The 19,878-nt window shown below is 41.0% G+C and overlaps 1 protein-coding gene across 3 annotated transcripts in view; it reads left to right on the top strand.

Annotated features, from left to right (window-relative positions):
• Positions 1 to 7,767: 7,767 nt before the first annotated feature.
• The window catches only part of LOC127636126 (RNA-binding protein Musashi homolog 2-like), a 242,305-nt gene continuing 230,194 nt past the window's right edge, over positions 7,768 to 19,878 (top strand). For 2 of the 3 annotated variants that reach the window (XM_052116534.1, XM_052116536.1), the window contains exons 1-5: positions 7,768 to 7,941; positions 8,176 to 8,216; positions 8,560 to 8,641; positions 9,442 to 9,526; positions 15,624 to 15,665. In XM_052116534.1, coding sequence (XP_051972494.1) covers positions 7,880 to 7,941; positions 8,176 to 8,216; positions 8,560 to 8,641; positions 9,442 to 9,526; positions 15,624 to 15,665 — 312 coding nt within the window. In that variant the 5' untranslated portion in view covers positions 7,768 to 7,879. The remainder of the gene's footprint in view (positions 7,942 to 8,175; positions 8,217 to 8,559; positions 8,642 to 9,441; positions 9,527 to 15,623; positions 15,666 to 19,878) is intronic. The other variant, XM_052116535.1, reaches the window with a different exon arrangement.

A 19,878-nucleotide genomic window follows, 5' to 3' on the forward strand; every position in this document is an offset into this window, starting at 1 on the left:
AGAGAGTTTGTTAGATCATGTGCAGCACTGATCTCTGACTGGCATTATTGTTTAACATGTGAGGTGAGAAATGTTGTCATATTATTGGATGGGTATAGAGATTGTGGTGATACTAGGTGAAAGAACACTTGTTTTCTGAGTTTCATAGAGATCTGTTTAAGGTGTGAAAACAGCTCTGCAGTCATTTGATAAACATCCTATTTGAGAATTTCCATATCAATGAAGTCAGCAGATGTCACACTAACACAGATCTATCCATTCTGTCTGCTCACTCAGCAAAGCAGGGAAAGACTGAGACATATATCGTCTCTGTGTGTAGGTGTGCATGTGTTTCGTGCAGTATAAACATTTTGTTCACACCTTAATGTGGATAATTAATGAGACGTGGCAACAAACTAAACAAAATTGGCCAATAAATGTATCTATGAATCCTATTCATTCACTTTATAATGATTATTTTTGCAGGTAATTAACAATCATGACTACACTCGTGTTTCAGCCCAAGGCATTTATAACACTGTCATTAACCTCTGATGTCATCCAATGTGTTTACTGCAGTGGAAGATTTTTAAAAGGCGTTTTTAACCATTCAGAATATGATCTTCCATCCTAACCACCATGGTGATTACATTTGACCAATAATTCCAAATAACTGTGAACATTATATGCCATTGTGCTTTGTGTTTGTCTGACTCGGGGTGTCTGTTACTATAGACTACTGTACTGTAGACTGCGTAATCTGCATATAGAGAGAGAGGCGGAACTGCAACTCTGTACATATTGTAAATGGGTCATTGCTACAATTCAGTGACATTCTGGCTTTGGAACTTTTGATAACCGAAACATACTTTTACAAGTTTCTTCATGTTTCATCATTCCAGGGACATTTGTAATTGTAGGCTATTAGTCATTCTGGTCAAACTAAATTACAAAAAAATTCTGATGTACATCCAGTTAAATTTGCAGCATCAGGGTGGACAATAACAGGGTGGACATTCAGTGGATAAATTAGCCACTATATGGTCTGATTGTTATCTAGGAAACATATTTGTAAACTAATATTTATGATTTTATTTCTGCTAACAAATACTGTATATTGAAATGTTTAATTATATAAATTTCTCTCCTGGAACCAGCACCTTATCGTGGTGGAGAGGTTTGTGTGCCCTTATGATCCTGAGGGTTGTGTTGTCTGGAGCCATGTGCTCCTGGTAGGGTCTCCCAAGGCAAAGTGGTCTCAGGTGAGGGGCCAGACTAAGAATGGTTCACAATGACTCATGGATAAAACGGCAAGAGGAGGAGTTACCCTGCCCGGAGGAAGCCCGGGGCCCCCGTCTGGAGCCAGGCCCAGATGGAGGGCTTGTCGGCAAGTGCCTGGTGGCCGGGCTTGTCACGGAGCCCGGCCGGGCACAGCCCGAAGAAGCGACATGGAACCCCCCACTACATCCCTTGGGCCCACCACCCATTGGAGGAACCGCAGGAGTCCAGTGCGCTGCCATATGGGTGGCAGTGAAGGCCGTGGGCCTCGACGGACCAGACCCGGGCAGCAAAGGCTTGCTCTGGGGTCGTGGAATGTCACCTCACTGGGGGGGAAGGAGCCGGAACTAGTGAGGGAGGTGGAGCGTTACCAGTTGGATCTGGTGGGGCTTACATCGATGCACAGTTTTGGCTCTGGATCCATACTCCTGGATAGGGGATGGACTCTATTCTTCTCTGGAGTTTCCCAGGGTGTGAGGCGACGGGCGGGTGTGGGGATACTCACGAGTCCCGGCTGAGCGCCACTACGTTGGAGTTTACCCGGTGGGCGAGAGGGTCGCCTCCCTACGCCTCACGGGTTGTGGGGAAAACTCTGACTGTTGTCTGTGCATATGCACCGAACAGCAGTTCAGAGTATTCGGCCTTCTTGGAGACCCTGAATGGAGTCCTGAATAGGGCCCCAGTAGGGGACTCCATAGTGATGCTGGGTGACTTCAACACACACGTGGGAAATGACAGGGACACCTGGAAAGGCGTGATTGGGAGGAATGGCCTCCCTGATCTGAACTCAAGTGGATGTTTGTTATTAGACTTCTGTGCTAGTCATGGATTATCTATAACAAACACCATGTTCGAACATAAGGATGCTCATAAGTGTACGTGGTACCAGAGCACCCTAGGCCGAAGGTCGATGATCGATTTTGTAATCGTGTCGTCGGATCTGAGGCCATATGTTTGGACACTTCGGGTAAAGAGAGGGGCAGAGCTGTCAACCGATCACCATCTGGTGGTGAGTTGGGTCAGGGGGTGGGAAAAGACTCTGGACAGTCCTGGGAAGCCCAAGCGAGTAGTCTTGGGTGAACTGGGAACATTTGGAGGAGGTCCCTGTCCATGAGATCTTCAACTCACACCTCAGCGGAGCTTTTCCAGGCATCCCTGCGGAGGTTGGGGACATTGAACCGGAGTGGGCAATGTTCAAAGCTTCCATTGCCGAGCCGCGGTGGAAAGCTGCGGCCTCAAGGTTTTAGGTGCCGCAGGGGTGGTAACCCTCGAACACCGTGGTGGACACTGGTGGTCAGGAAGCCGTCCGACTGAAGAAAGAGGCCTTCCGGGATTTGTTGTCCCGGAGGTCTCCGGAGGCAGTTGCAAGGTACCGACAGGCCCAAAGGGCTGCGGCCTCGGCCGTGAGGGAGGCAAAGCAGTGGGTGTGGGAAAAGTTCGGAGAAGCCATGGAGAAGGACTTTAGGTCCGCACCAAAGTGCTTCTGGAAAGCAGATCCGCCACCTTAGGAGGGAAGCGGGGAACCATTCAAGCTGTATACAGCAAAGATGGGATGCTGTTGACCTCAACCGAGGAGGTTATTGGGCAGTGGAAGGAACACTTTGAAGAACTCCTAAATCCCAACACGCCCTCTATGGTAGAGGCAGAGCCGGAGGATGATGGGGGATCAGATTCTATTTCCCTGGGGAGGTCACTGAGGTAGTCAAACAACTCCGCAGTGGCAAAGCCCGAGGGATTGATGAGATCCGACCAGAAATGCTGAAAGCTTTGGATGTGGAGGGGTGTCATGGATGACACGCCTCTTCAACATTAGCGTGGAAATCTGGGACAGTGCCTAAGGAGTGGCAGAGCGGGTGGTGGTTCCCCTCTTCAAAAGGGGGATCAGAGAGTGTGTGCCAACTACAGGGGTATCACACTTCTCAGCCTCCCTGGTAAAGTTTACTCCAAGGTGCTGGAGAGGAGGGTTCGGACGATTGTCGAACCTTGGATTGAAGAGGAACAATGCGGTTTTCGGTCCTGGCCGTGGAGCGACGGACCAGATCTTTACTCTGCAAGGATCCTGGAGGGGGCCTGGGAATATGCCCATCCGGTCTACATGTGTTTTGTGGATCTGGAGAAGGCGTATGACCGGGTCCCCGGGAGAGACTGTGGGAGGTGCTGCTGGGAGTATGGGGTGGGGGATCCCTTCTTAGGGCGATCCAATCCCTGTACGTCCAAAGCGAGAGCTGTGTCCGGGTCCTCGGCACGAGTCGAGTTCATTCCATGTGGGGTTGGTCTCCGCCGAGGCTGCGCTTTGTCACCAATCCTGTTTGTGATATTCATGGACAGGATATCGAGGCGTAGTCGGGGTGGGGAAGGTGTGCGGTTCGGTGGGCTGGGGATCTCATCGCTGCTTTTTGCAGATGATGTTGTCTTCATGTCATCATCGGTCCGTGACCTTCAGCTCTCACTGGATCAGCTTGGCAGTCGAGTGTGAAGCAGCTGGGATGAGGATTAGCACCTCTAAATCTGAGGCCATGGTTCTCAGCAGGAAACCAATGGAGTGCGTACTCCAGGTAGGGAATGAGGTTTTGCCCCAAGTGAAGGAGTTCAAGTACCTGGGGGTCTTGTTCACGAGTGAGGGGACAATGGAGCGGGAGGTTGGCCGGAGAATCGGGGCAGCGGGGCGGTATTGCACTCAGCTCTATCGCACCGTTGTCACGAAAAGAGAGCTGAGCCGAAAGGCAAAGCTCTCGATCTACCGGTCAATTTTTGTTCCTACCCTCACCTATGGTCATGAAGGTTGGGTCATGATCGAAAGAACTAGGTCGCGAGTACAAGCGGCCGAAATGGGCTTCCTCAGAAGGGTGGCGGGCTTCTCCCTTAGAGATAGGGTGAGGAGCTCAGTCATCCGTGAGGAGCTTGGAGTAGAGCCGCTGCTCCTTTGCGTTGAAAGGAGTCAGTTGAGGTGGTTTGGGCATCTGGTAAGGATGCCCCCTGGCCGCCTCCCTAGGGAGGTGTTTCAGGCACGTCCAGCTGGGAGGAGGCCTCGGGGAAGACCCAGGACTAGGTGGAGAGATTACATCTCCACACTGGCCTGGGAACGCCTCGGGGTCCCCCAGTCAGACTTGGTTAATGTGGCTCGGGATAGGGAAGTTTGGGGCCCCTGCTGGAGCAGCTGCCCCCGCGACCCAACTTCGGATAAGCGGTTGAAGATGGATGGATGGATGGATGGATGGATATAAATTTCCCATATATCTTCCCATAACAGGATGGGCATGTTAAGCTTGACCATATATGACTTACACAACAAAATAAAGGAAAATATATGTATATGTATAGAATTATAAATAAAAATAAAAACGTAATTTTGCAGAATGGCTGATGTACACCTCCAGTGTGTGTGTGATGTAATTTCCTAACATATATCTTCCATGAAAGGTCATGGTATCATGACATAACAGGGTGCACAATAAAGCAAGTGACACACAAAAAACCTCCACTATAAGTGTTAAAATGACACATTTACCACAAACGAATACTTGCTAGAGAGAGAATGTAATACTAAACTCAACTGTATCTGGGGGAAAAATAGAAATCCAACGATTTAGCATTTATTTTTGTCAAAGATGCTTGACGTGCAGTTTTTGGGACATAAGGAAATGAGTGCAATAGAAACGGATTTCATTTATTTCAGTTAAATCAAATGTAACTTTTAATCCAATAGAAGTGTATAACATTTATAAATAGTATTTTCTTTTTAACAAGCCTATCAAAATTGTAATTGGCTTAAATTAAACAACATAAATATATGTACACTTTTAATGGGAACTTAAATATCACAGAATTGTAGGAATTACCCTTATTTACAGGTGTTCCTGCACGAGATGCTGCTTTACATTGGATAACAGCTTGGACGGAAACAAACGCGTTCAGTGTGAATGTCCCCTACTAAATTTAAAATGAAAAATGCTTTAATACAATGACCAGGAAGAAGAGAGAAAGGGAGAGAAAAGGCTTAACATGAAGATAGTGTATTTCTCTTTGGATTAGTGTAATTGTTTTTGGCAGTAAATCGTGTTTATCATGAGGGAAATAAACATTGTGTTTTAACTGCACCTGTACTACTGTACTTTTATTTTGAATTAATGGAGTTTTTATTACCTCTCTCTTCCAGAATGAGCTATGCCATATGCAATAAAAGGCAATGGCATGCCAGGAATAGGTGTGTTTACTGGTGTTTTAAAATCTCAATGGTGGGAAACAATTAACATGCACTTGATTTTTACTAAATTATACAGCTTCTGACGGAAAACATATGCTGATTGTCATTGGTCATCTGTGTAAAGCAACAGCCGATATCTCACACAATCCACATGAAAGATGTGTGTGTTTCAGGTCAATTTCTCTCAATTTGTGAAACATTCTCTGCAGTTTGGGTGTGTGATGCTAAAATACGGAACAAACGGCTGACTCTCGCCACTCAATTAAATTCATTTTCAGTTGCTTTATTGGCATGACTGTATGTTACAAAGTTGCCAAAGCACAAGTTATAATCAAATCAAACAGAGCAGAAACATGTATATAACTCACTGTCAAAAATTCCCTCAGTCGATGATGGCGGTGACAATGGATGTCAGGGGTGGGGGGTGGTTTAATTCAAGTGATAATGCACCAATTACATCAAAGAATCTCCAGTTTCCCAAAATAGCAGCTTAGTTTACAATTAAAGGGAAAGACAGTAGATTATGGACTTCTGACAGGGGTGTAGATTCCGGGGAGGAAAGATGTAAATGCTTCACACTGCATACCCCAATGTTCAAGTCAAATCTACGCCCTTGACTTCTGAAGCAGCAAAACAAGTATACCAAGAGTATATGCAAATATTGATCCTTAGAATACATTACATCACCTGCACACAGTGTTGAGGAAAAATACAAGTAACTGTATTCCACTGCAGTTACAATTTAAATCACTGGTAATTAGAATACAGTTACATTCAAAAAGTATTTTAATTAATGAAGTGATTACTTTGCATTTTATTGTCATTTGTTTCATTTACTATTTTGTCCTTTTAGATGGAAAACATTTATACATATTTAAATGATGCGATCCAAAGTGCATTTGAACAGCAGCGAAACACTTTCTTATGATGTGTTACTTTCATTCAAGCAGACAGAGAAGTAAGTAATAAACCTTATGTAAATGGTTAGCTTTATGCTAAGCTAAAATGCTATTTCTAGCCATTTTAGATGTTACCAGGCACATTCATATATTTTCATCAAGAAAATTCACATTGGATCATAATTTTTTCTTTTTTTTTCCAGTAAGAAGTTTGATATTAGGGCAAAAATCGTATTCTTGAATCAAATTTTTGTATTGTTTTCCTGTAAAATATCTACAAATCCTTAAAACAAGATCAATTAGATTTATCATTTTATTTTAAATTTTTTTTAGAAACAACACTGCATAAGATATTTCGTTTTTTCAGAGAATGTATTTTTAACATGTGTTTTTTGTCTTACTGTTCTGGCAGAATTTTTATAGTCAAAAGTGAAACACTCTACCAGTGATGAAGAAGTAATCCAAAGTATTTAGAATACGTTACTGACCTTGAGTAATCTAACGGAATATGTTAAAATGACATTTTACAGCATGTGTTCTGTAATCTGTAGTGGAATACATTTCAGAAGTAACCTCTTCCCAACCCTGCCTGCACATAACTGTATATCTGTATAAAATATTTAAACAACATTATTGCTCCATTGTATATTCTCTTTTTTTATGTTTATATCTTATTTTTTATTTTTATATCACTATATGTATATATGTTAAAATGTACATGTTTGTATGTGTATATACCGTTGCATTTGCACTGGAAGCTTCTGTCACAATGACACATTTCTTGTGTGTGTAAGCATACTTGCCAATAAAGCTCATTCTGATCTTCTGATCTGATCAGAAGTTGTTATACACAAACAGCCCTGGGAAAGAAGTAGGCTACTGCATATACGTGCGTGTCGACCCGACTACACCCCTACATTCAATATGACTGATGAAAGTCATATTTTCCAAAAAATATTTTCCATCATCTTCTGTTTTAATGGACAATATTGGATTAAAATATTCAAATCCTGAGTTAAAGTTAAAAGAAATATTAAGAAACATTATGTTTCCATGTGTGATTTAATAATTTATGCTTCGGGTTATTGATAAGCTTTCAAACTTATATGTCAACATGACAAAAAGCGACACTGGATTTGAATTTTAAAACAATGTTAAATCGTCGTATTTTATTCAGAAGGAGATGCATGTGTAAACTTTACAAGTTGTTTTAAAGAACTGGATGCACTTTTGAGGTTTCTGCCATCCACGATTGCTGTTGGCCAACAGAGGGCGTGGTTTTACGTGTCTGGTAGGCGGGGATCCTCGAATTGCGTCAATCGGATTGGTTGGGTGACGCTCCCTGTCCCACCTACCCCTTCTCTTCACTGGGCGTGAGAGGGGCTGAAGCTGCGCCTATCCCACGTGTGACGCTCGCGCTCCTGGTTCGGTAGAATACCTTGAGCTGAGTCTGCAGAGCTTGTGTGTGTGTGAGTGTGTGTGTGAATGCGTGTGTCCGGAGTTGGTTGGGCTTGGAGCTATGGAAACGGACGCGAGTCAAGTCACCTCTGGAAGCCCCAACGATTCGCAAAACGACCCGGGGTAAGAAGACAGGACGAGTGTTCGCGCGCGCCCGTGTGTGTTTGTAGTTTGATTCTGTTTCAGCGCGTGCGAGTGTCCTTCCTCGCGCAGTTCTACTGATGTTTGATTGACAGGTCATTTCTAACGGCTCATTTCAGCTCGAGCTGTTCGTAGGTCGCGTATCTTAAGTAATTCACACGGAAAAAATGCCGTTTTGACATCTGGACTCACTTATACTGTGTTTTCTTCTTACAGTAAAATGTTTATTGGTGGCCTCAGCTGGCAAACCTCACCAGGTAAGGAGAACTTATGTTTTTGGTGTTGTTTGTCACATTTCCATCCATTGCACGCACTAGGAGCTGTATAGTATTTGTGTGTGTGTGTGTGTGTGTGTGTGTGTGTGTGTGTGTGTGTGTGTGTGTGTGTTTGTGTATGTGTTTGTGTTTGTAAGTGCAGGTGTGTGTCACTGCATTCAAGGTTATTGTGATTTGAGCGAGCGACGCGTCAAAACTTGAAAGCTCTCATAACAATCAGCGAAGCTGTTCACATAGCAGAACTTGCAGTTTAAGTTTGTCGCGGCGCTTGCTGTTGAGACGCGATGTAACCCTTTTTTGTCCTTGTCCTTGTGTTTGTGTTCAGACAGCCTTAGAGAATATTTCAGTAAATTCGGGGAGATCAGAGAATGTATGGTGATGCGCGACCCCACCACCAAACGCTCCAGGTAAACACACCTGCTTTACTGCCTCTGTTTTCAGCTGTTAGTACGCACACAGTACATTTGCACTGAGGGCAGATCAAGAAGAGCTGGATAGAAAGTTGATCCATTATGAAATCTGACATTGAGTTAAGACTGAACAGCAACAGAGAGAGATAGAGAGAGAGAGACTCATTTAAACATGCAAAATAAACTGAACAGATTTGCACATAATAAAAGACAGAGCAGATTTGCAAACATACCAGACAATGTGTTTTATATGTGCACTATACATGCATACTTTGTGCTCTATAATGTACACTAAATTTGTATGCTTTATATGTGTATAAAAGAAATGTAAAAACAATATAGGCCCTATGAGCATTTTACGTGTACTTTATACATACATTATGCATTTGTACTTTATGTGTGTACTATTACTATGTGCACTATTGTGCATATGATAAGTGCACTATATATGGGATAGAATGGGACTTTATTAATCCTTTGGAGGAAATTGATTAAGATATATATATATATATATACTTTTATGTATACTTGTTTACCAGGGTGTGTAGGAATTTTTAAAAAGTGTGTGTCAGGGGGAGGGGGTATGGCTGACACAATTTCAAAAGCAATTGTCTTTGATTATCTGATTATCTGCCAAAAGTGGGGGATGAATGTAAAATGTACAAAGTAGATAGAATGATTGCTACACCCCTGACCATTTGTGTACTATATATGACTGAGCAGATTTACAAATATACATAATGTACTATGTCTCTTTTATGCCGTTATCTCCTGACCGTCAGTGTTTTGTTCCACAGAGGGTTTGGCTTCATCACGTTTGCAGATGTTTCCAGTGTAGATAAAGTCTTGGCTCAACCACAGCACGAATTAGACTCCAAGATGGTATGTCACTTTATAACGTCTGATAGTTTAATCTGTTCATGTATCTAACTGTGTAATATTTCATGGTGCTGGAAATGAACAGCTGCTTAGTGATTATTTAGGTATTATATCCAGTGAAACAGATGCCATTCAGATGTAGTTATTTCCCAAATAGTATTTCATTTCTTTTCTCCTCACTGTTTATTTCTGTTTTCTTTATTAAAAAGTTGGAATGGATTTGAGTGGATTGTGAGTTTTCCTACTTGTGCAGGGGGCAAATGGTATCAGCCGTAAAATGGAACGTTGTGCAGAAAGATTAATTTGGCATCTGTGTTGATGGTGTTTAGACTGACATTTACTCAAGGACTCTGAGATGAAATGTGTCCTTTTCCTGTTCGGCTGGGAAATCACTCAAGAGAACTGTTATTCACATGTGATCTCATTTTGAATGGACATCTCTGGGTTTCCCCTTGCTTTTTATTCACAGCTACGTTAGACTTACATGGACACATATTTTACACCCACATGGAATTTGATGTTTCCCTGTGTATGTCTTCATAAAATAAACTTGCACTCTCACTGTGCAGGTCTGTTTTTGTTTGTCTGTATTTTAACAAATTTAAACAAAATTAGTTAAATACTATACCCCCCTATCACTTAGAATGTCTACAGATTTAAAAACTAATGTTGACTTGAAAGAAATGACCCCAAGCGTGTTGGGAAATGTGAAGGTTTATAATGAAAATGTATTGTTACATTAGTCGGTTTGCTGGCATTCTGTAAATAACACTTCTCAGCTGTGAGTTGATTTCTTTAGTTTGTTTAGTTCATAGAAAAAAACAAAAAAAAATCATAAATGTCACAAACTGTACACGAGCACCTGGATTGACTACACCACATGCTGCTTTCACTTTTCAAGTCTTCTGTGCTACAGAAAATATTGCATATGTGGTGCTGTCTGTAACTCTAACAGTAATGAATAATTATGACTGGCATTGAGGTTTCAGGGCTGTGCTGCGTCACTCGTATTCAGCTGAAATCAGATTTTTCTGAGCTTTTTAGCACTGTGGGGGGTTGTTATCTCGTCTCCTGCCATGAGTGCAGAGTTTTGTACAGTGTACGGGAACAGTAAACACTTTGAGTGATGTCTTCTTGAAGTGTTACTTTGAGAATAGATATTCCAGACATATTTGAACAGTAATAAGCAGTGTCTTAGAATGTCTTTGACCCATTTCCACCTGGTATGAAGATGTGTTTTTGGGGATTGGATCACATATATACTGTGTATATATACATTGTATGTATATAAGTGTCTGTATATATATATATATATATATATATATATATATACACACACACAAGCATGTGTACTTCACACATCTTCTTTATTGTGTCTGATGTCAACATGCAGGGACACTTATGAGAAGCACGAACATCTACAGTTCAGGTTAATTCAACTAATCCACTAAAATAACAGACAATTCTGCTTGAAATGCTGTATTTTGGATAAAATTTCAGATGCATCAGGGAGAAATAGTGCACCATTTTCTTTACGCACTTTCTTTGTCTTTTCTGAATTTATTTTACATACTAACATGGTGATTGATGTATGTCGTCATGAAACATCACAAGTGGTCACAGAAGACGCATTTAAACGACCAGGTGTAAACAGCGATGTGTCTCGCCTGACCACATGTAATCGGATCACCTGAGATGCTTCTTAATTCCAGGTGGAAAAGGGGTCTTATTGCTGCCTACCTAGCTAGCATTTTAGGGTACCATAGTTGAATATGTTGTCTAGACACGCATCTTGCTGCCTTTGTGTTTTCCTAACACATTTCTGGTTGAAAGGTCTGGACTTTGATTCTTTGTTTGTCTAAGGAATTGATCTCACTGAACTCAGTAAAAGGCAACTGACATATTAAACTGTTAGTGCTTAGCTGAAATAGCCTCATTAAATACTTCATCTGAAAATAAACACACACAAAAGACTTTATTTATACATCGTGCCTTCTGGTCTAAATTCTATGTTGGCCTAATGACAGTTGTCTGCAGTTTGTTTCAGATTGTTATTGCTGGCTGTTAAGATGGTCATTATACTTTTTGAAATGGCTGTGATTAGGTCGTCTAACTGAATGGCCTGAACTAAGCATTCGTCTTGATAGTAAAATAAAACTCTTGTCTTATACAGCACAAGCAAATGTTAATGACAAATTTTAATGTTGACAAATGGTGAGGTTGTACCTATAGGTGTAATTAGTGATGACATTCAGAATAAGGTCATGATCCCATCCCCATAAATGCGTCTTATGATTTATACAAGATCTGATCAGACAACTGCAACATTTGGAAATGGATGGGAAAATATATATATATTTTTTTACCTATTTGAAATTCAAAGTATAATATTGTTTCTGCTCACATGGTCTTGTTTCTATGGAGTAATTGAGGTTGAACTGGTTAAGCCTCAGGCTAATTGCAAAAATGAATTGTTACATTGAATTCATCACAGAGAGGGCTTCCCTACCCAGGTGTTACAAAATCCATTTCTCTAATTGACCTAATTTGGGGAGATAACAATCATGGCCCAGTCAAATGGAATTATGATGAAAAATTAGTTCATCAGACAAAAGTGTCTCATTTCTGTGAAAATGACACTGTTGACTAGGGCTGCACAATCAATCGAAAAACGAATCGCAATTACGAGTATGGCTGCTACAATTATGTAATCGTTAAAACTGACTGTAACGTAGTTCGATGGAAAGGAGGAGGCGAGAACCAGCTTGTCGACATAAACTGAAACAAAAGACACAAACACACGACGGACATGTCCGTAAACTATCTCTCTCCCGCACAACCCTCTGCCTTTATCCCTCTCGGAGGCTTGATTAGTCTGATAAGGGACCAGGTGTGTAGAATCACGACCCGGCCCCTCCCTCCGCCCAGCCACATTCCTCCCTCTTTCGCTCAGGCAGGGGAGCCCCCGGCATGACGTACACCCCCCCCCCTTTCCCTGGGGGAGGGCGTGCCCGAAGCCCTGTCTGCCGGCATGTCATCCCCGTCCACCTGGATGAGGGAGGGGAAAAGGGGAGGGAAACAGAAATAATAAAAATGGGGGGGGTACTTCCTGTAACAGTGTAGTACCCCCCAAAAAACACAGTAAAATTTAAACGAGAGGGAAAAGGCCAACGCGGAGCGGGAGTGAGAGAGAGGAGAGAGAGATGAAAAAAAAAAAATGTACTCGCCAGTTCTCCTATACGCCGTAGCTTGTTCCTCGGCCACTCCTCCACCCTCTAACGGACGACAGCCATGCCTCTCTGGCGGATCGGAGGCAGTCCTCCAGCTCCTGGCAGACAGAACACCCCGCCGTGTTCTTGGGGAACAGAAGGAATCTCCACTGCCCATTGATGCGGTTCTCCCGCTCCAGGCGGTCAACAGCGAGCCCCTCCCCACTCGCGGTCTGCGGTCTCAGACCCCGCCGTGTTTCAGCGGCTGGTAGGGGACTCCTCCGCCCCTGGCAGTGGCCCTGACCGCTCCAGGCGGTTGGTTAGGAGCCCCTTCTCCCCTCGCGGTCAGCGGCTGTCCTCCGCTTCCAGGCGCCGGGCTCCTCGTCCCCCGGCAGATGGCCGTGGCTGCTCCGTTGGGGTGGACGGTAGTGGTGAGAACTCTACTACGTCGTATCCCTCACCCTTCCTGGATTTCGGCACCAGTGTAACGTAGTTCTATGGAAAGAAGGAAGGCGAGAACAGGTGGTCAATATAAAAAATATTTTAATTATAAACTTAAACAAAAGACAAACACACACACATGACGGACATGTCAGTAAACGATCTCTCTCTCTCGCACAACCCTCCGCAGTCGGCCTTTATCCCTCTCGGAGGCTTGATTAGCCTGATAAGGGACCGGGTGTGTAGAATCGTGACCCTTCACCCTGCCACACTGACAATTACAGCATTCAATTTAAGTCTGCTCCTGTTGCATCAATGGTTTATATTTACAATGTGTTTTTGCAGCGGTTGAGTATTCTAACCAATCTCTAACATGTCCATTGAGCAATGAAAAGGCAATGGCCAATCAGAGCTGCTTGGATTAGTCCTCCGTCCTATCTGTAATGACAACTGAGGGAGGGCGTGCCCGAAGCCCTGTCTGCCGGCATGTCATCCCCATCCACCTGGATGAGGGAGGGGACAAGGGGAGGGAAACAGAAATAATAAACTTCCTGTAACAGTGTAGTATCCCCCAAAAAACACAGTAAAATTTACTGATTTACTTAAAAATGCCATATTATTTACTGTATGTTAACTAATAATTTAAGAAATCAATAATTGTATTTATTCTATACCATAGATATCCATTTAAAATAATTTTTATTTGCCTTACCTTAACAAACATTATTACAATATAAAATACAATACAATATAATGCTTAAAAGATACAAAGAGCAATAATTGACAATTATGATTTTTGCTATAATCGTGCAGCTCTATTGTTGGTGGTCATGTTCACTGATCTCTTTACGTGAACTCTCTCTCTATATATGAACATTTTGTTTTTGCCAACAGCCTAACACCAAAAAAAAAAAGAATGACGGGTGTTGATATTTTTTCCCTTCAACCTCATATGCACAACAAAAAATATAAGTTGACATCTGAGACTATGCGTATGTCCAGGGTGTTCAGCGGGAAGCAGTCGTGTGTGTTTTGTGTGTGTGTTTTATTCAGAAAGGCACTGGGTCTGTAATGATACACACTTATATGCCGTAAAGCCCTCAGGCAAGCGTTAAAATCTACGCTGGGAGTTTTGCTACAATCTAAAGCCTTTGCCTTGCTGAACATGGACAAGTAATTTCCTGCAAGAGCCCAATTTCGATCTGTTTATGTTTTTCCTCTTGACTACATCTGTCTGGATGAGATTGTTGAAACTCCTCTCTTTATAAGAGGCTGTATTAAGGCTGAGACAAGACAGTGTAGCTTGAAATGGTTTCTCTAATTCTTTCTTTGTGTACACTTCAACACAAGTTCAACAGTAAGATGGAACAAAAACTGAAATTAGCAAGTTGACAAGCTAAAAATGGAAACCGTGTATCAGATTAACCCTAAAGTTAAAATCAATGCTTGAGAATGACTGATCCGCTCTTAATAATTTTTCATTCTACAGCTTGGTGATGTTGAAGATTTCTTAAAGTATGAAGTGTATTGTGATTATTGTGCATTAGAAGAGTGTTCTGGATTCTATACAAATTAAGCTCTCTCGACAGCATTTTTAGCATGCCATCTGGTAACACAGACATTCGTTTTGACAAGCTAAATTTTGTTTAGTTGGGCTGTAAATCGCTACATTTTTTTATTTGCAAAAAAACTAATTAATCACACATTTTTATGTGATTAATCATGATTAAAAAATGGTACATGATACATTACAACAAACATTACAAATAATCATAAATATATGTACTTTATACTGGAAATACAACAAGGTCTCAAAGAACTTTATTTTAAGTATGTGGATGTTAAAATGTACTTTTCTTTTTTTTGCATATAGTTAATTAGACACATTTCTACAGGTTTTAATATTTGCTACAAGTATATTTACACGTGCCATAAAATCAGTGAATGTGTTGTAATTACAATTTTGGCAAATTCTTCTGCCGCTTTCCAGTAAATGTTTTGGCGAGTGAAACTTAAATTGCCAATGCATTATTAACAAATGTTGCTAAAATAACTTTACCTGTTACTTTAAAAGTTTATCTGCCTAAAAAAAGTGGTCCCATAGCTTAAAGGACAATTAAGACATCTTTATAGCTGTATCTTTATGACAACGTTGAACGAAAGAATCAATAGCGCTTTAACAAAAGTACAGGCTTCACATTTCTGCTCTTAAACCCTCTGGAATACCTCTGTAACGTGTTTTACTATAATTGTGAATTTATTATTTTTTTCATTAAATTTTTATTTTTTTTTATACATATTGACGGAAAAGTCTGAATTATTTTCTGGGGTAATCGATAGCATCTTTGGCAGAGGTTAAATTGTTTTAAAATCCCATAACATTCCTTTAAAACATACATTTTTGTCTCTTAATGTCCTCTGTCTCTCTTTTTCTCTGTTTTTCTGCACAGATTGATCCTAAGGTTGCCTTTCCTCGGCGTGCCCAACCTAAGGTCAGAATTAATTGATGCTGATCTCTTGTTTGCAATGCATTAAAAAGGCTGTCTTTTGTTTTTTGCTTTTATTATTATTTTTTGTAATTTCAGCACTTGTAGTGCAGACTGATGCATTTGAGGTTTGATCCTGGACAGAAATTGTAATCACATTGTGGGATACTTATGATGAGTTCGTGGTCAGTGATGTGTTTGTCCATCTGAAGTGATTTGCAGGGATTTGTGGATAGTGCTATGAATAGGTGTCTTTGTGTCCGTATCTTTTGTGCTAATGCAGTTCTTCCTCTTTTACTCTGTAAATTGGTCTAAAGCTCAGAGTATCTCCCACTCTGGGAGATTCTTCTTTTGGTCCCAAAACAAGCTAAGATCGATAATAGATTTTTCCTGGTTTTGAGTGACTCGCAGAGGGTTTTTGTTGTTGATGTTGAATGGCTCAGGTTTCAGACAAAGAAAAGTGTTCAGATACAGGACATGTCTTCAAAGTCTGTTACATTCCCAAAATTTCCAGACAGGTTTTTTTCTTTCTCTTTATTTGCCAGTTTTGGTCTCTTAACCTTTTTTCTTTGAACATCAAAAATGGCTCCGACGTTTTCCTCCCTGCAGGTCCCTGGAATCCTGTTGAAACAAAGAAAAACATTTTTGCTCGAAGGCAGCACTGTTATTTTTTTTCCTGTATCTCCTAAAACAATATGAACTCCCCAGCAGACGGCAGGTTATGAGAACTGAATTGTCAATTTCAGGGAGACACGGAAGGGTTTCTCACTCATTCCTTCGCATCATTTCTGCCGTGTCTTTTTTTCTTATACCACAGGGATAGATAAAAATAATGTATTCTACGTTTTTTTTTTTTTGTTTTGTTTAAGTAAATGGAAAGCAGAGCTCATCAGTGCAGAAAGAGCTGTATTTATTTTCGTGTGAAGCAGAGAACGTGGATTTGAGAGGATCCTAAGGCAATAGGATTAAGACAGTTCTATTGGCATTGCACAGACTTTTTTGTACATGTAAAATTGATTTTAGACCGTAAGTAGCCAGCTAATCGTTCTTGTCACACGTCTTGACTGCACATTGTGTGAATGGTAGTGCTCCGTAGGAATGGGCATTTTTTTAGTAAAGTCAAGGACTCTAGGGGGGCCTGGATAGCTCAGCGAGTAAAGACATTGACTACCACCACTGGAGTCTTGAATTCGAATCTAGGGCATGCTAATCTCCACGTGGTTGTTATAATGTGGTTCTCGCTCTTGGTGGGGCGTTTGGTGAGTTGTGCATAAATGCCGCGGAGAACAGGGTGAAGGTCTCGGACGTGGAGGCAACTGAGATTCGTCCTCCGCAACCTGGAGGAAATCGATTTTCGATTACTCTTATACTAAGTTAAAAATAACAAGTATGACAGGTACGTAAAATTTATATTTTGTTTTATTCACAAACATTACCAAGAAGTGTTTAAAAATCCTTTTGGGGAGAATAAATGAAATGAACATAATGCATTAATAAAAGTGGGGAAAAATATATAAAAAAAAAACAGCTAAAAACATTTACACTCAAACAGAGCATACATAGAAACAAACCCTGCATCTCTATCCAGTCCATATCCACTCTAAACAATATCTGAGATTAGAATTAGGGTGTCCCAAATTGTAGTATTTGGAAATGAGTTTCCCCAAGTTGCCTGGATGGTCTACTACAGGGCTAGTCAACTGGCAGCCCACAGGCCAAATCTGGACTGCCATTTATCTTTGTCTGGACCCTGACTTATTTTTGATTAAAATGACTTGCCATCTGAAATACCAGAGCACTCTCTGTGTAAAACTAACTGAGGCCTCAGCATTCAGAAGTGAGTTTAACAACGCTCAATGGCACGTGCAACAGCATTCAGCCATCCTCAGTTGTCCACACCGGAGCACATGTTTAAGCTTTTCTTGCGATAGTTTAGTTACACTGCTTTGCTAAACATGGACGTACCATTAAGGTGAGCTTTTGATAGTGTCTTTTTCAATCAAATGTAGTGTCCATCCATCCATCTATCGTCAACCGCTTATCCTGTGTACAGGGTCGCGGGGGGCTGGAGCCTATCCCAGCTAACATTGGGCGAAAGGCGGGGGACACCCTGGACAGGTCGCCAGTCCATCGCAGGGCCAAATGTAGTGTATTTATGTAAATTGCTTCGTTGTGTGGAATGCTGTCAAACCTACAAAACAGTAATGTAAAAAATGTTCAATGCAGTTATTACAAAAATTTTGTCAGCACATACTGTATGCTATTATGAAAACCAAACGTTCAAAGAAAATGCGCTGATAAGTTGCTTTTATGCTTTTATTCACTATTCGTGAAGGGTCAAACGATTGTGTTTGATCGGTTCAGGGTCTGTATGGCTCATAAAAAAGTGATATGTGAAACTGAACTATCCTGATTATATTTGGTTCTATACAGCTGTGAGTCAGCCCTCTCAATCACGAACAGCATCAACTCAGTTTGTTCTTCTTTTGCCAATGATTAGCTGCACAACAATCTGGCACCTGTACTGGCTATTGTGTGCAAATTCACAATATTTGCAATTTTATATTTTTCCTCACTGAATAGGATGATATTTTATAAAGAAAATGAAAGTATAGACCTATACAGCCAGATCTTATGAAGGAATTTATGGCCAGACCTTAAAAAAGGATAATTCAGTATACCCTGTGACTATTTTAATATGAATAAATGCACAGTATTAAAGCTGTTTTTTTTAAGTAACATGCTACGTGCGTCAAAAATGGCAAAGATGAATACAGGGATATGTTTTGCCCCCACCAAGTTTTCATCTGGATAATCTGGCCCCTGCAAGAAAGTAGTTGAAGAGCCCTGGTCTACTATTTCTGGTAGACTTTAGAATTAGATCCGTTTGATCTGTGAACATGTTTTTGGCTAATATTGCCCACAATTCCTTGCACGACAGAAGAGATGTTTGACCATTCGCTTCAGAAATACAATTGTCTTACGTGGAAATACTACAAACATGGCGGTAAGACAGATGCCGTATAATTGCTTTATGTTTTACAACATTAAATGTAATGTAAGTTTGGTTGAACAATGTGAAGAGAGAAACTACTTTGTTCTCGCTATAGGACAAAGATGCTGATGCGCTCGTTAATGTTTGCGAAAGATCAAGTGGCTCCAATTACATAAATCAGAAAAGGTTATGAGTAATTAATAATCCTCATCTTACCATCTTTAATGTCCATCTACTGTATTTCTACTGCTTATTGTGGATGCGCTTTTGTGTTCTTAAGAGGTTCTTTCTCAAAAATAATCTTTAGAAATTTCAGCCAAAAAAATTATATTTATTTTATCACTGAAATATAGTGGAGGTCAGATTTTCTTTCAAGGTACTGTTATAATAATGTAAACTGTATGTGATGCCGCCAAAGGAAAAAATAAATAAAGTAATCCAGCACAATGTCATTCAAGTGTTCTGTCTTCCTGACTTTGTTCCTAGTTAAGTAGGTGATCCTTGATTTTATCTGCAACACATTGTGAACATCACACATTGGATAGAGATAATGATAAGAAAAGTGGTTTTAATAAGTTTGGTAATGTTTTGTAAAAACTTTTCCATAACAAAAAGTGTGCACACTTTAAGGGCATAGTAGGTATAAGTAGGCGAATTCAGACGCAGTGCGATACTGAAGGCATTAGGTACACACATGTGTATCATAGTGCACATATGTAAACTGCATAAAATCTATTACATTTTTATTATTTCACATGTTATTGTTCAGAGATATAATGCACATACACTCACCTAAAGGATTATTAGGAACACCTGTTCAATTTCTCATTAATGCAATTATCTAATCAACCAATCACATGGCAGTTGCTTCAATGCATTTAGGGGTGTGGTCCTGGTCAAGACAATCTCCTGAACTCCAAACTGAATGTCAGAATGGGAAAGAAAGGTGATTTAAGCAATTTTGAGCGTGGCATGGTTGTTGGTGCCAGACGGGCCAGACTGAGTATTTCACAATCTGCTCAGTTACTGGGATTTTCACGCACAACCATTTCTAGGGTTTACAAAGAACGTTGTGAGAAGGGAAAAACATCCAGTATGCGGCAGTCCTGTGGGCGAAAATGCCTTGTTGATGCTAGAGGTCAGAGGAGAATGGGCCGACTGATTCAAGCTGATAGAATAGCAACTTTGCCTGAAATAACCACTCGTTACAACCGAGATATGCAG

This window comes from Xyrauchen texanus, chromosome 43 (assembly GCF_025860055.1).
Source record: "Xyrauchen texanus isolate HMW12.3.18 chromosome 43, RBS_HiC_50CHRs, whole genome shotgun sequence".
Classification (NCBI taxonomy): Eukaryota; Metazoa; Chordata; class Actinopteri; order Cypriniformes; family Catostomidae; genus Xyrauchen; species Xyrauchen texanus.